This window comes from Dromaius novaehollandiae, chromosome 4 (assembly GCF_036370855.1).
Source record: "Dromaius novaehollandiae isolate bDroNov1 chromosome 4, bDroNov1.hap1, whole genome shotgun sequence".
NCBI classification, from domain to species: domain Eukaryota; kingdom Metazoa; phylum Chordata; class Aves; order Casuariiformes; family Dromaiidae; genus Dromaius; species Dromaius novaehollandiae.
Window position 1 is genome coordinate 45877922 of NC_088101.1, and position 13618 is coordinate 45891539.

Genomic DNA, 13618 nt, shown 5'->3' on the forward strand with positions numbered 1-13618 from the left:
GGGGTTCCCCCCAGAAGACTTGTATAAAAATCTCTTATTTTACTGCATCTTCTAAAAGTTTTACCTGAAGCTTCATATTTAATTTGATTCTACTTAGGAGCATCTTTAATTAGATCCTGGCTAGGAGGTTGGTGTTTTTACCCATTTGGATTTAGTCTACTGACTGTGAGCCTGATCCAGGGAGGTGTGGTGAATGCTTTCTAAAAGAAGTGTTCAGCAACTCTGCTGAACCAAGGGGGAATACAGCACAGACAAATATCCATTATTTTACCTGAAAAATAAATTACAAGGACTGTGCTGAGTTTTTTGGTCAAAAATGTATAATCTGCCTGAATATGCAGGTTTTGAAATATTTTTTGCTGTGATCAGTCCTCCCATCATATTCTAGCAAATGTTTATTCTTTCTTACAAGGTCTTTTTTTCTTTTGACTATTTCATGAATAAAGATTTATATCCCCAAATTATTAATGCTTGCCTCCATTCTGATTGAGAGGTGATACCTATTTTGAAAAATACATGTATAGTTATGGATCCAAGGACTATGCAGGATTCTACTGCCACAGCATTCATTAAGTTAGTCAGTTATTTGTGATTCTAAAGCACATGCCAAAAGATCAGTGAGTTAGTGGTCCCTTTTGTGACATTACAAAATTAAATATGTGAAAGGATGTGCTTTAATTTAACTAATCTTTCTAGGACTGGAACTTGTTCTCTGCTGTCGCAAGGACAAGGAGCCGGCACTGGTATTTTAAACTAGATTTGAATAAATGCGCACACATACCTACAAACATTTTCTCTTGTTTCTCCTCCTGTCCTTCTGAGCAGCAAGGACTGTGACAGGTCCAGAGGGTGCTTAAACTGAATGCCAGAGATGTTTATACTTTCTACCACTGGTGTAAATTGCAGACTCAAAGTCTTTAATCTTATGTGTTACTTGAATCTTTGCATCTTATCATTCTTTATTATTATTCCCATCAAAATATTTTCTGGTTGCCCTAACATAATATTTGATGATATTTTGGTTTTGGGCTTGTTTTGTTTTTGCTCTCAAGATTGGTCAACTATTTTAAAGCCAACTAAGTAAAATTCCATTTGTTGGGTTTTTTTGGTAAATAAAAGAACTGCTGCTAATACTGATAGTTTATATCAATACACATTTTTGATTCTGCATTCTGATAGTGTCTTCTAGTGCATCTGTACATAGTGATTTTGTTCATTAGTAAGTTTAGTAAACTTTAGGGTGGTTTATCCGCCTGCCTTGCTGATCAGCCACAGAACTCATGCATTTCTGTCTCTTTGAGCTGTGGAGAATGATAATTGAACTGAGGTCAATGTTATTTAACACGCTGACATGGGGAAAAAAAATCAACACGAACGGAACCTCGGGTACCATCTGGCCAAATAGCGTTTGAGCTCCACACTGCTGCAAATGACGCATGCTTAGGAAGTTTTTGGTGAATGACTGTTGGAGAACATATACTGTCAGGAATTAGGATGTTATGAGGATATGAACTCTGACTTAGGTTAAGATCTTCAGATAGTACCTACCATATATGTAAAGGACAAGTGAGGCCCAAGATAAAAAGACAACTCCCACACTAACAGGTGAAGATGGGATATTGGCTATCTTAAAAGATAAGTCTGCAATTCATATTAGGTGTAACATCATATATCACTCTCTGAAATTTGGAATGGTCCCATTGTTTTCTGAAGTGCCAAGATTTCTTTCCATATTCCCAAGAGAATTTTTTCTCACTCTTTTCCTGATTGCTTTTCATGAGTAGTGGGGCACTTTGTATTGTATGCTAAGTTTGAAAAGTAGGACCTTATTTTGAAAATAGTCAACAAATTACAGAAGAATATTTGGTGAGTACTTTCCCATTTGTTTATAAAGGCACACTGCCATATTAGTAGTTTTTTAAGTAACTTTTTTAAAAATCTGAAATTTTTGATCATACCGCAGTTCTTAACCAATATTTGCCCCTACATTTGCCTGGTAAGTCTGAAGTAGTCAGCAAACATATTAAGAAATTTTGTCCTTTGAACTTAGAAATATAAAAAGAAATAGATGTTGAGGACTGTCAGGGATATCTTGGGATTAAGGAATATTTTCAGAAAAAGGCTGGGAAACACAAAGCTGTGGTTACAATTTTATCAGAAAAATATAAAAATTAGTATTAAAAATGTAATTTTCTCCAGGTCCAACTCATACTAGGGGCAACTTCCTCAAATATGCTCTGCCTTCCTAGAGTTTACTGAAAGTTTGATTTCTATTTCATAAATTAAAAACTTTGCATCCTTTTCTCTATGAAGTGGAGACTGTTTAATCTTACGATTGTTGGTTTTCAACACCTTAATTGAAGGCTTCTTTTTCCTTTAGCAGATACAGGGAACAATTTTTCCTGCTCCAAATTTTAACCCTATTATGGATGCCCAGTTGCTAGGAGGAGCCCTACAAGGAATTAGTAAGTATCTTGACTAATACTTCTAACACATCTTTTCTTACAGAAAACTCTCCTACCATAGCAAGCATTAAGCAAAGTAAAAGCTCATAATATTAAAAACATCACTACATCTGTTGATTCTTCAGGGTATCACAAAAAGACTTATTGGTGATTCCAAATAGATGATACATTTGCATTTACAGGAACTCAAGGATGATTAAGATTAATCTAAAGCTTAGGCCAATGCTTACAGCAATGAACATTTTCCTTTAAAAAGTAAGAAGAGATTAGAATTTTATCTTATGTCACTGCTGTGAAGACCAAAAAAGGAAAGGTTTTTAATTGTGACTTCAACAATTAGCTATTACCAGAAACTAGTATGAATTTTAAAATATCAATCATCAAGGAATAGAAATAAATGGAGTAGAAATTTTAAAGTATTGTTTATCTTTCCCTCAGGAGCAACTCTTGCTTTCAGTCTATAGACCAGAAAATATCTTTGTTCATCAAAGTATTTTTCTCTGTTCAGATTTTTGTGTTTTCCTGCTGAACATTTTTGGTATTGCTGAGGGTCAGAATATTGATTATTTTTGATTATCTGAAACATTTTCATCCTGTTAGGATTGTTGTCTGTACTGGAATTTTTATACTTCTTGGGCTTCTCACAGGGCCTGACAGCACCAAATCTTGCATTCTGTTCATTCAGTTTCTTTAATGGAAACATGTGAGGATTCAGACTTAATGTCAAATGAAACACCATGAAGGGTATTACCGATCAAGAACAATTTGAAATATCTTTTTTGATTAAGTTGGCTACAGATAAAAAAATTCTACTTAAACATTTCACTAGACTTCAAACAGTACTTCTAATGTGATGTTATTAAAATTTCAATACAGAGATGATTCTCTTCATTTAATGCTGTAAATAGAAATGCATTAAGCTTACTTTTGATTAACTATGAAAGTACATAGAACAAAGTTTTCTTTTCAAGACAATCTGCAAAATACAAAGTTCAGCTTCAGAGGAGTGTAAGTCTCCATAGTATTTAGAAGCACTGACATGCCTCCTCCTCCCACAAATCTTGCACACAACACTTATCCTTGTGATGATGTTCAGTCACCTAAGTTATCCCACTGATTCTAATGGTATTACAGAAAATAAAATTATTTAGGTGTTTATATAATTTCCTGAGTCCTCCTTAGTTTTTGCTGTATAGACTATATAAGCTGTACAGATTCCTCGCAATAATTACTTTTCAAAGAGTTAAAAGAAATTCTTATGCACAGAGTTTCAGTCATATACCAATTTTGTGAGTTTGGAAATGAATCAAATTGATGTGAAATCAGAGCAGAGCTGAAAAGCTGGTACAATGGTGGCTATATCATCCAGAAGAAAGAGCTAAACCTGCTGTGTAATAAGCAAATACAAGACTTCCTCTGCCAACATGGATAAAAGATAATTTCCTGCATAACTGATTGATGAAATTCTGTTTGGAATTCTTGATGATTTTGTAGGAGATATTTAGTTACCTTCATCAGCCCCTGCCAATTAAATAATAGAGACCGTAATTCTCTTTGTATCCAATGTCAAATTAAATTTGTGTCAAAATGGAGCCTGTGAGTTAGAGATCATATAATAAAATCTGCATAATCTTTAAAAAGTATAGAAGATATCTGTGACAAATATACATGCATGCACACCCACATATATATATAGTTGTATATATGACAGAGAAAGATATAGACACAGTTATTGTGTTTTTTATATGTAAAAAGCAATAAGTGGTAGAAACATGAGATATTTTATCCTACTCCATTGTGATGCTACCTGAACCCCATACCTTCTAGTCTAATTCATCTCTGTTGCAAGTCTGACAAAGTCAATTGATTTACACTGGGGATACATTTTTGTGGTAATATCATTAAAAAGCTGAGCCATCTGAAATTACCAAGAGCCATCTTTTGGGAAGAAAAAAAATTACAAAACCAATTAAAAAAAATCAGAATAAGTTATTCATTTCTTTTCTTTTTTTTTTTGATAAGCAGTCACAGTGATTATAGAAGCATAGCGGGAAGCTCTGGCCACTAAGCCAAAGATTGTGGGCAATTACCAATAAAATAGGCACAGCAATTGTTTTTAAAAATAATATTTTAATTAATAATTTATCTTGTACATTCCTCTGAAAATATATTGTTCAGTTTTTCAACAAATGCTCTGACTGTAAATTGTCATTCCCTTAAAAGAGATCCCTAATTCTGAAATGACAATATAATCAACCTCAACAGGGCATACAAGTATGACTTCCCAGGCTCAGCTACAAATTCTACTAGTATGTCTAGTTCTGATTTGATGAAAGCCACTATCTATTTTACTGATGCTTTCAAATCCAGTGCCCTTGAGAGATACGGTAATGCATCTGATAATAATAATACAGATTGCCTGTCTATTTGCTACACCAGCAAGCGAAAGGTACATAAGCATGGTAAATCTGATTAATGTTGGTAAATACCAGCGGGATATGAATCTGTTGATTTTTTTCTGCAAGAAATGTAGTTAATGTTCTTGAACAAAACATGAACAACCACAAATATAAATAAGCAACAATATTTCATTGATTTAGACAGTGTCATGTTTCCTTTTCAGGTTGTGAAAAAGATGTGTTGATTGATATTCTAACACAGCGTTGCAATTCACAACGACTTATGATTGCAGAGGCATACAGAGACATGTATGGCAGGGTATGATAGAACCATTTTGTTCTTTCCGTACTTCTCTCTCTCCTGTCTTTATTGTGGTTGGACATTCTCTCACGTCAGTCACTGGAAGCAAAAGTCTGGCAGACAGCTGCTTGGCAACCAACTTTGCTCACATAACTTTGCTCATATAACTATCAATATCTCTGAAAGTTTCAAATTGTCACTTATATAGTAGTAGAATTTAAGTACACCTGCTACACAAACAGAAAAAGGAAGAAAAAGACACATGGAAATTTTCTTCTGTAGTGTTCACTCTGCTCGTCTGTTGACCTAGCAAGAATCTTTGGAAAGATACATTTCTTCTTGCATGTGTTTTTTCTTGTGACTTTGTTTAAGTCTTTGGAATATGTCATGAAAGAGTATTCTATATTAATTAAAATACCAAACAAAAACACGATCCCATCAAGTACAGGTAGTTGGAATTTCATTCCCTCACTGATTTATGTTCTCATCTCAAGCACTGACATTCTCAGACCTCAGAGCATGTAATCCTGACTATAATCCTAAGCATAATACTTGTCTGAGCTGCTTAATGTTAAATTTATAATTCTTTGAAAGGTGTTTCAAAACTTATAACCTTTCTTTATTTTTTCCAAATGTCTGTTATCCGTATTTTTTACATATAACAGAAGGTGAGTTTTGTTTTGTTTGGACTACTGGACAGTTAAGTCTGTGTCATTCAAACATATGAAAAGCCCATCAGAAGAACAATATGAGTTCTTAAACATATGAACAGACAATCTTGACTCTATTTCCAGATCTACTATTGCTAACTAAATGACTTTGGAAAAGTTGCTGTCCCTGAATTTGCTTCAGTTACCCCAGCCATGTAAGAATGAAAATAATAGTAACATCCTTTGAAATCTAGTGATGAAAAGTGCTATATGAAACTAGATACTATTGGAAAGCTAAAGAAAAACACTATGATTAAACTGACCAGACATGCCCATCACCATAATAGAAATTAGCCAAGCATCTTAAATAAAATCCAGTTTTCTTGGACTCTGGATCACCCTGTTCCTCTTCAGCAATTGATTCATCAGAAGCCTGAAAAACTAACAGCTCACTGGAAAAATGCCTTGAAGGTCAGTGCGTGCTTGGTAGTGAATCTATCAGTGTGAATGAGGACAGTGAGTTTGCAAAAATCCTACCACACAGCCATCAGCCTTAATTAGAGTTAGATAGGAACTGTTAATTTTAAAACTCTACATTAACTGCTGATGTGGTGATCTTTTATACTACCAGTAGAAATATGTATTTTCCTCTTTGGATAGCTGAATAGTTTTTCAGAGGCAGCCTTTGGGCCACCTTTATAACAGAATACCTTAAAACTGTGGACTTTTACATATGCTGGAACACTCGCTTGCTGCCTTACAACTGGGGAAAAGGAGCTGGATTTAATCAGTATAGTGAGTTGATTTTGTGTTGTTACTGATCTCTAGGAGATAAGGAATCATTTGCTTTATTGGAACTGTTACAAAAATTAAAAGATAAAATGTTTGTGATGTTTTAAGATGCAGCCTTGAGTAGATGTGTATGTTTTAAATAAAACTTAAAAAAACCAATAACGATCACAAGTATTCTTACGTTCCAAAGACTGTAACAATGATTGAAATCAGTGGATCTGAATGATTAAAAGTGTTTTTCTATTATGAAGTACTTATTAGGTTCCCATTACCATTACACATGCAAACCACACAATTCCCGTGTGCATCCTTGCAACATTCCTCATGAAGTTTTAGTTTTACTTGTAGAAGACTAAAGCATGTGAAGTTACCCAAAGCCGCCTATGATAGTAAAACACTCGAGCCCAGCCTTTTCAAGTCTTAATTTATCTCCTTAACCATTGAACCATGTCCTTAGCAGCTGGCATGTTTTTAACCAAGCAATATCAAACAGATACCTTTTCTTCAAATACACAAGATACCTTGCAAGACTCTCAAACACTGTAGTCAAAAAATAGTTAACAAATTTATGTTTTTAATGATTTCTGCTTTACCAGTTATATTTAAAAATCAATCAAAATATTTACAGAAAAAAAAGAATAAGGCATAATGGCATAAAAATAGAGAAGGTGCCATCTCTAGGTAAAAAAAATGAGCTAGTTGATCCTAGATTCCTCTTCTTGAGCACACCTGGACCAGAGCAGAGAGACTTGTCCTAGTTGACTGGTAATACTTTTTCACCAGTTGTTTAACTCTTTTTATCCCTAAAATAATGAATAATAACAGATGGGAAAGGCAAGCAAACTATTCTTATATTCCAGCAGTGGCCTGGAGAAAATCTGAAAATTTTCAAACTCGTGAACCCACTCTTGCATACACACCGACAATTTTTAATTAAATAAATCCATTAAGGACTGCGTACTCTTGGCAGATAGTCTTGATAGCTTTCCCCAAAACATCATAAAACCAATCTCTCCTTTGATTACATGGAAATGGGGTTCAGTATAAATCACTTTTCATCTAGTTCAGGGATGAAACAGGAATGCTCAATTTTTGGACTCACCTGTGGCAGTGGATATGCTGTAATGGCCAATGTGCTTAGTGTTGCCTGCAGTTTGCTTGATTTAACCCTTGAAAGTTGTATTCCTCAAAATCTTGTAGCATGGAACTACTGAACATTTGTTCTGATGTGCCACCTTCTGAACTTCTGATATGCTGATGTGTCTTCTTCTGAACTGCTGCAGTTTATATCTCAGAAGATACTTCATAACACTTCATCACTTGTAATCTGTATTAATGGACTGTTCAATTATCTGTCCTATAGTATATTAATACACTATTGGGCAGATACACCATTCACCAGTCCCTTCTTATGACTTGCAAACTCTGCAGGAAAAAGAAGACAGGCAGGTAGGCAATAATGATTTTAGCCTTACCACTTTAATATATGGTAAGCCCATCAGTCCTATGCTCAACCCTCTTAATTTCAATTCAGTATGTTCAATATGGTAGCCACTGTGCTTGTTCATTTTGTCAAATGTGACGTGCAACACGTTAGAAGAAGAAGTAGATTGAAAACAAGACCATCAATTGGCTGGATGATTCAGACATACATACAGGCTTTAACATTCCTTCTAACAATTAGCCTTCAAGGATTTCTCATAGCAGAGACAATTAGGAAATGTTAATAATGACAACTTACAGTTGTCTTTTCTTATTTTTCAGTACTTCACTTTTCTTGGTTCTGATTGCAGGGTAATTTTTAATTAGTATCCATTTGTATTATTAATCCATTTTCCCACAGGCATGTTTTCAGAAGTGAAATGTCTTAATGAATTAATTTATATTCCATGTGTGATTTAGTCGTCGTCAAATGCATCTAATGTGCATCCAGTGGAAACTGCATATTGCTTCTTCATCATAAATTTAATTTTTTAATGGGCATGTCTCCTCCCTCCTTGCTAGTCCAGCTACTAATTTAATTATATTGAGATACGTATTCAAAGCTGAAGTATAGGCCTGTAAAGATGCACCTTAGAGTTTATATGATGGGAACTGTTTCTAGGATTCCTTTAAATTCAGACTTAGGTCAGAATATATCTGACAGCAGCTCAGTGGTGTACAAAAAAAAAAAGAAAGAAAGAAATCAGCGTACAAGTTTCCTCTTAATCAGAAACAGCAATAGTATAACTAATAAGCTTTTAGCATTCTTAATATTTTGAAGGATTCTAATGGGTAAGGGAAGAGTGGGCAAGGAAATTCTCATCCTTTAGTCAACTACTGAGCAAGTGAGTACTGAGGCCCATCTATAGGGGAGGGGAGGTGCTTTTTATTAATACAGGATCTGTCAAAAGCAGTGAATTCAGTTGAAATATAATGCATAAATTGAACCACATAACCATCCAGTAAACCAAACCAAGTATTTATATGTACTGGGAGCAATATGATTTTTTTTTTTTAATTCACATAGTGAATCACAATGAGAAAAAGCACAAGAAATCTCCTCCAAATATACTTAGTTCCCACAGATTCACATAGGGAATATGTCAAGGGAAGTTACCGATGCGCTGCCCTGGTACTCAGGTTTCAAAGCCTTTATTAGACGGTATTTACCCTTAACATATTAGATAGTATTTGCTCTTAACAAACACCTGAATTGTATTTTGTATTCTAATGGAGCAAAACCCAACAAGCCTACATGGTTTACTTGCTTGCATGTCTGTCATCATCTCACTCATATTGTAGAAAGAATAGGTACTACTTAGAGATTTTTGTTGCTTGATTTTAGCCAGAAGTGTGACTGTCGAAATAATCCTGACTGCTTTTTTTTTCTGTCGTTCCCCCCTTTTTTTTTAAGGATTTGATAACAGACCTAAAAGAGAATCTCTCTCATCACTTCAAAGAAGTCATGGTTGGCCTAATGTATCCACCTGCTTCCTATGATGCTCATGAGCTCTGGCATGCCTTGAAGGTACCTGACTAATTCTGAATTACTTAAAGTCACAGTCACTGACTATATTACCTAACATATGTTAAATGGATTTTTTTTGACATGAAAATGGTTGATACACTGCTGTAAAGGTATTTCATGTATACCAGGATATGACAAATACAGAGCTATTTGAGTTATATTCATTGGTATGTTAAAAACAGGTTAGGTAATATCTCAGTCATGTAAAAAATACAGGTGATTTAGCACCTGTGGTAAACTGAGTAGCTGAAGAAACATTTATACAGGGAAGTGCAAGGCACTGATCCTGCAAGCCTTTATGCACAGTTACTAACAAAGTTCATTTGAACAGCTGCATTAAATACTGGCAAGGAAATCGCAGGTGAGCATAAACAGTGTTGCATTGTGATCCTGTTCAGTGAGATCCCTGTTAGAAAAAAACGATCTGAGCGGTGTTTCTTTACACTGCTCCTGCCTCCTCTCCAGGAGTTGCAAAATTCTGGCTTAGTTTTGGAGGCTAGGACTTCTACTCCACACAATTACTTAATCTTCTACCTAGAGGTTCCTGTCGCATGTGGGTGGGTACTTAAGGGATGATGAGGGAGCAGCAACCCGCATTTTTTTCTTACTTCCTGGCCGCAGTGCCATGCTCTATGGCTTCGCCTCTGGAGACACTGATACTTCTTTAGAAGAACATGTCCCTGCATAAACATTTAAAAATTACTCTGTGGCAAAGCGATGATCGTTCCACTCAAATTGAACTGATTTCACAATTTCAAGAAAAAAATTCTTTTTCTTCTCTGGATCTGTGCCTGCGCTCTTTAAGCAGCTGAAGCTTTTAAACAAACTAAAGTAAATACTTTTTCAAATGTCATGTAATGAAATGGTGAAATTCATTCCCGTTGGACACTGTGGAGGCCAAAGGCATAAATCAGTTCATAAAGGACTTTAACAAGTTCTTAGAAAACAGGGCCACTGTTGGCTATCAAAAATAATAATCCTTTGCAAATTTCTTCTCTGGAAATTCCTGAATTGTTGATTCTTGCTTTTTGATGTCTTTTAGATACTGAAACTGATGCAGCTTTTTCTAGAATTACTGATAATATTTTTAAATTATAGTTGGCAATAAAAAGATTTTGAAATATCATTAGTAGCGTCAGGAGTGTGACTTTCATCAACATTACTGACTGGATTGGCAAAATCATTTTTTCTGCATGTGGTTCAAATTCAGACTTTCTTAGGGTATTCTATCTTGATCTGTATTCATATGGCTAAAGTGAAGGGCATGTGTCAGGGTTTACAGGCTTCGGCTCAATGTCGCATTCTCCCATTATCCCAAATGTAGAGTACTCAACAATATACATATATATCTTAATAGCAGCATATCTTATCTCAATTCAAGCTCATAACATGAATTCAAATCCTGTTTCTGTCAACGTTAGGCTTACTTCATTCCCCACTTATTAACATGCACACTGAAATTCAGATTAAGCAAGAGTATATTTGCAGTATAGGGTTCTACTACTAATTTAAAATCAGTTTCTATTTAAATGAGTAAACTATGCAAAAGTATACCACACATACAGTCTCCAGTGGAGATTGGTATTCTTTTGTTACTTTTGATAAATACACTGTATTTTTCTGAAAGTCAGGAGTTCTACTAGTAACATCTTTGCCTATTTACTTTTTTTATGCAGGGAGTAGACATGGAAGAAAAATGTCTAATTGATATATTGGCCTCAAGGTCGAATATGGAGATCTTCCAGATTAAAGAAGCCTATTTAATGCGTAATGTCATTTATTTATTTATTTTTACAAGTGTACAGTAGCAGTTATATTACTTGTGCTCTGGATGCATTATCGTGAGTGAAAAGAGGGGACTACTACAGAAGAGGACTTCTCAAAACTAACTCTTTCCTCCCCCTCTCCCCCAATAACTATATATAGAAGGCTGAAGCAAAATTTTGAAGTTTAAAATGTGTAGTAATAATTTAGAGAAGTAGTGCAGCCTATGGTGTTTGAAATACCTGGAAGCCACATGTTGGGATTTTCAAAAATTTTTGTGCTTTTTTTTTTTTCCCCAAGAAAAGCACATAGGCCATTTTTCAAAGAAGTATTTAATGCAAGTTGGACATTCGACTCACCTAGCTTGATGAGGCATTTCTGAGCATTCGCTGCCAGGGAGCAGCAGGGCTGCTCTGCAAAAGCAGGGGGGAGCAGGGCGGTGCAGGGAAAGCAGGGCCGCCAGGCAGGACCCCAGCACGGCCGCAGCCCAACAGGGCCCAAAGGGGGCACTCAGAGCAGGGCTGGCTGCAGCAGCTGGGATGTCATCCACATGATTAGGTCTATGCAGAACCTACACAGGTTACTGCAGAATAATGACATTAGAAAAGGGAGAAATGTCAACATGCTTGCAAGTATTTGCATCCTATTTATTTATTCTCTGTTTGTTAATCTTCATTCAGAGCATTTGTGTTATAGGTGATACATTTTTGTTTTAACCTAGAATATAATAATGCTCTTCAGCAAGATATTGATTCTGAGACTTCAGGTCACTTCAGAGATACGCTTATGAACCTTGCTCAGGTACTGTAAAATAGTATGACTTATATTTCTAAAAAATTCAGAACAACTTTTGATATTGTTCAAGGAGTCTTAAATTTTAGAGGTGACAGCAGTTCAAGATAGTTCTACAAGGCTGCACTTTTGAACAAGAGAGGAAAAGAAGCAGAAGAGGAAAAGAATTTGAATTCCTTCACTTACTTTTACTTGACTTTGGCTTTCAAATAGAGGCAAAGCTAACTGACTGTTTGATTGAATGAGCCCTTGGATATTCAAGTGCTGACCCTCAATCTGTCTCTTCTCAAAGGAGTCTTCTTCCATGTACAAATGAGATTTTCAGTTTTAAAGCTCTGTTTTCTCTATCATTAAAATACATGGTTCATAATTCAGTTTAGACCATATGTAAAAATGTAGATATAGCTACATTTGACTGTGAAAGAAAGTATTAAACAGTTCTCTGTTTTAAAGATCATATTCTTTTTACAACTAAATAAGCTGAATCACGGTACATTTACACATAAGCAAGAGAATTGACAGTATTGCACATCAGCTGCTGCAGTTTTACCAGTTTGCAGTTTTATGTTGCGAAGTTGATCATCTTTGTGACATTTTGAGTCCCCATTCTCGTTATAGTCATCATGCTCATTATCTTTAAAATGTTTTGTAAACTGAAGTAAGAAATAATAACAAAAAGACTGTCAGGAGATAATAGCATATGTAAGATATATCTAGATTTCTATGCATATATATATGCATGTGTATGCACCTACACATAAATACACACACATATTTATAAAAGAAGGGGAAATGTTTCTTACTAAGATTTGAAGTGAGAGCAGGCTTCATTGAGGTAAAGAGATAAAGTGCAGGTGTTTCAAATGTGGATGCTATAAACAAGAATCATTTTCTCTAATGGAGTTTTTTCCCCCACAGTAATGAAAACTCATTTATGCTTAACAAATGAACAGCTATAGGTTAAGTGACCTCACTTCTAACTTTTATTAAAAACATGGGAAATTTTTACTTGTCAGCAGAACAAATTTAAAATAAATTATTCTGTCTGTAGTTATTAGTCCCTATTTTCTTAAACCACAAATATTCATGAAGAGGACTGAAATCGGCAGCTGCTGAACTAAAGAGATCTAACTGCTGTTTTCCTCAAGATAAAGAATATGATATGGTCTTATATTAAAAGTCTGTCATATTTCATTAAAATATACTGTGTCTAGTTCACTAGAAAGGCTATTATTCTGTATCAACATTTCCAGTGCATCCTTTAATGCTTTTTACAGAGTCCCGTTGCTTTGATTTTGGTTAAATTGTGACTGATAGCACAGACATATAACTGCTGCTGAAAGTCTTTGCATATGAAGAGTAAACTATTTAGTGTGGTAATTATGGTTTTGATGTCTACACTAAGGTAAATTAGAATTTTTAAAAATCACCCATCAATAAATACA

At 35.0% G+C, this 13618-nt stretch overlaps 1 protein-coding gene across 2 annotated transcripts in view; it reads left to right on the forward strand.

Annotated features, from left to right (window-relative positions):
• The window catches only part of ANXA10 (annexin A10), a 30423-nt gene that overhangs the window by 10024 nt on the left and 6781 nt on the right, over positions 1–13618 (forward strand). Inside the window, exons 2-6 of one of the 2 annotated variants that reach the window (XM_026122916.2) lie at positions 2381–2465; positions 5089–5183; positions 9504–9617; positions 11294–11384; positions 12103–12182. In XM_026122916.2, the coding sequence (XP_025978701.1) occupies positions 2381–2465; positions 5089–5183; positions 9504–9617; positions 11294–11384; positions 12103–12182 (465 nt within the window). The remainder of the gene's footprint in view (positions 1–2380; positions 2466–5088; positions 5184–9503; positions 9618–11293; positions 11385–12102; positions 12183–13618) is intronic. The other variant, XM_064510938.1, reaches the window with a different exon arrangement.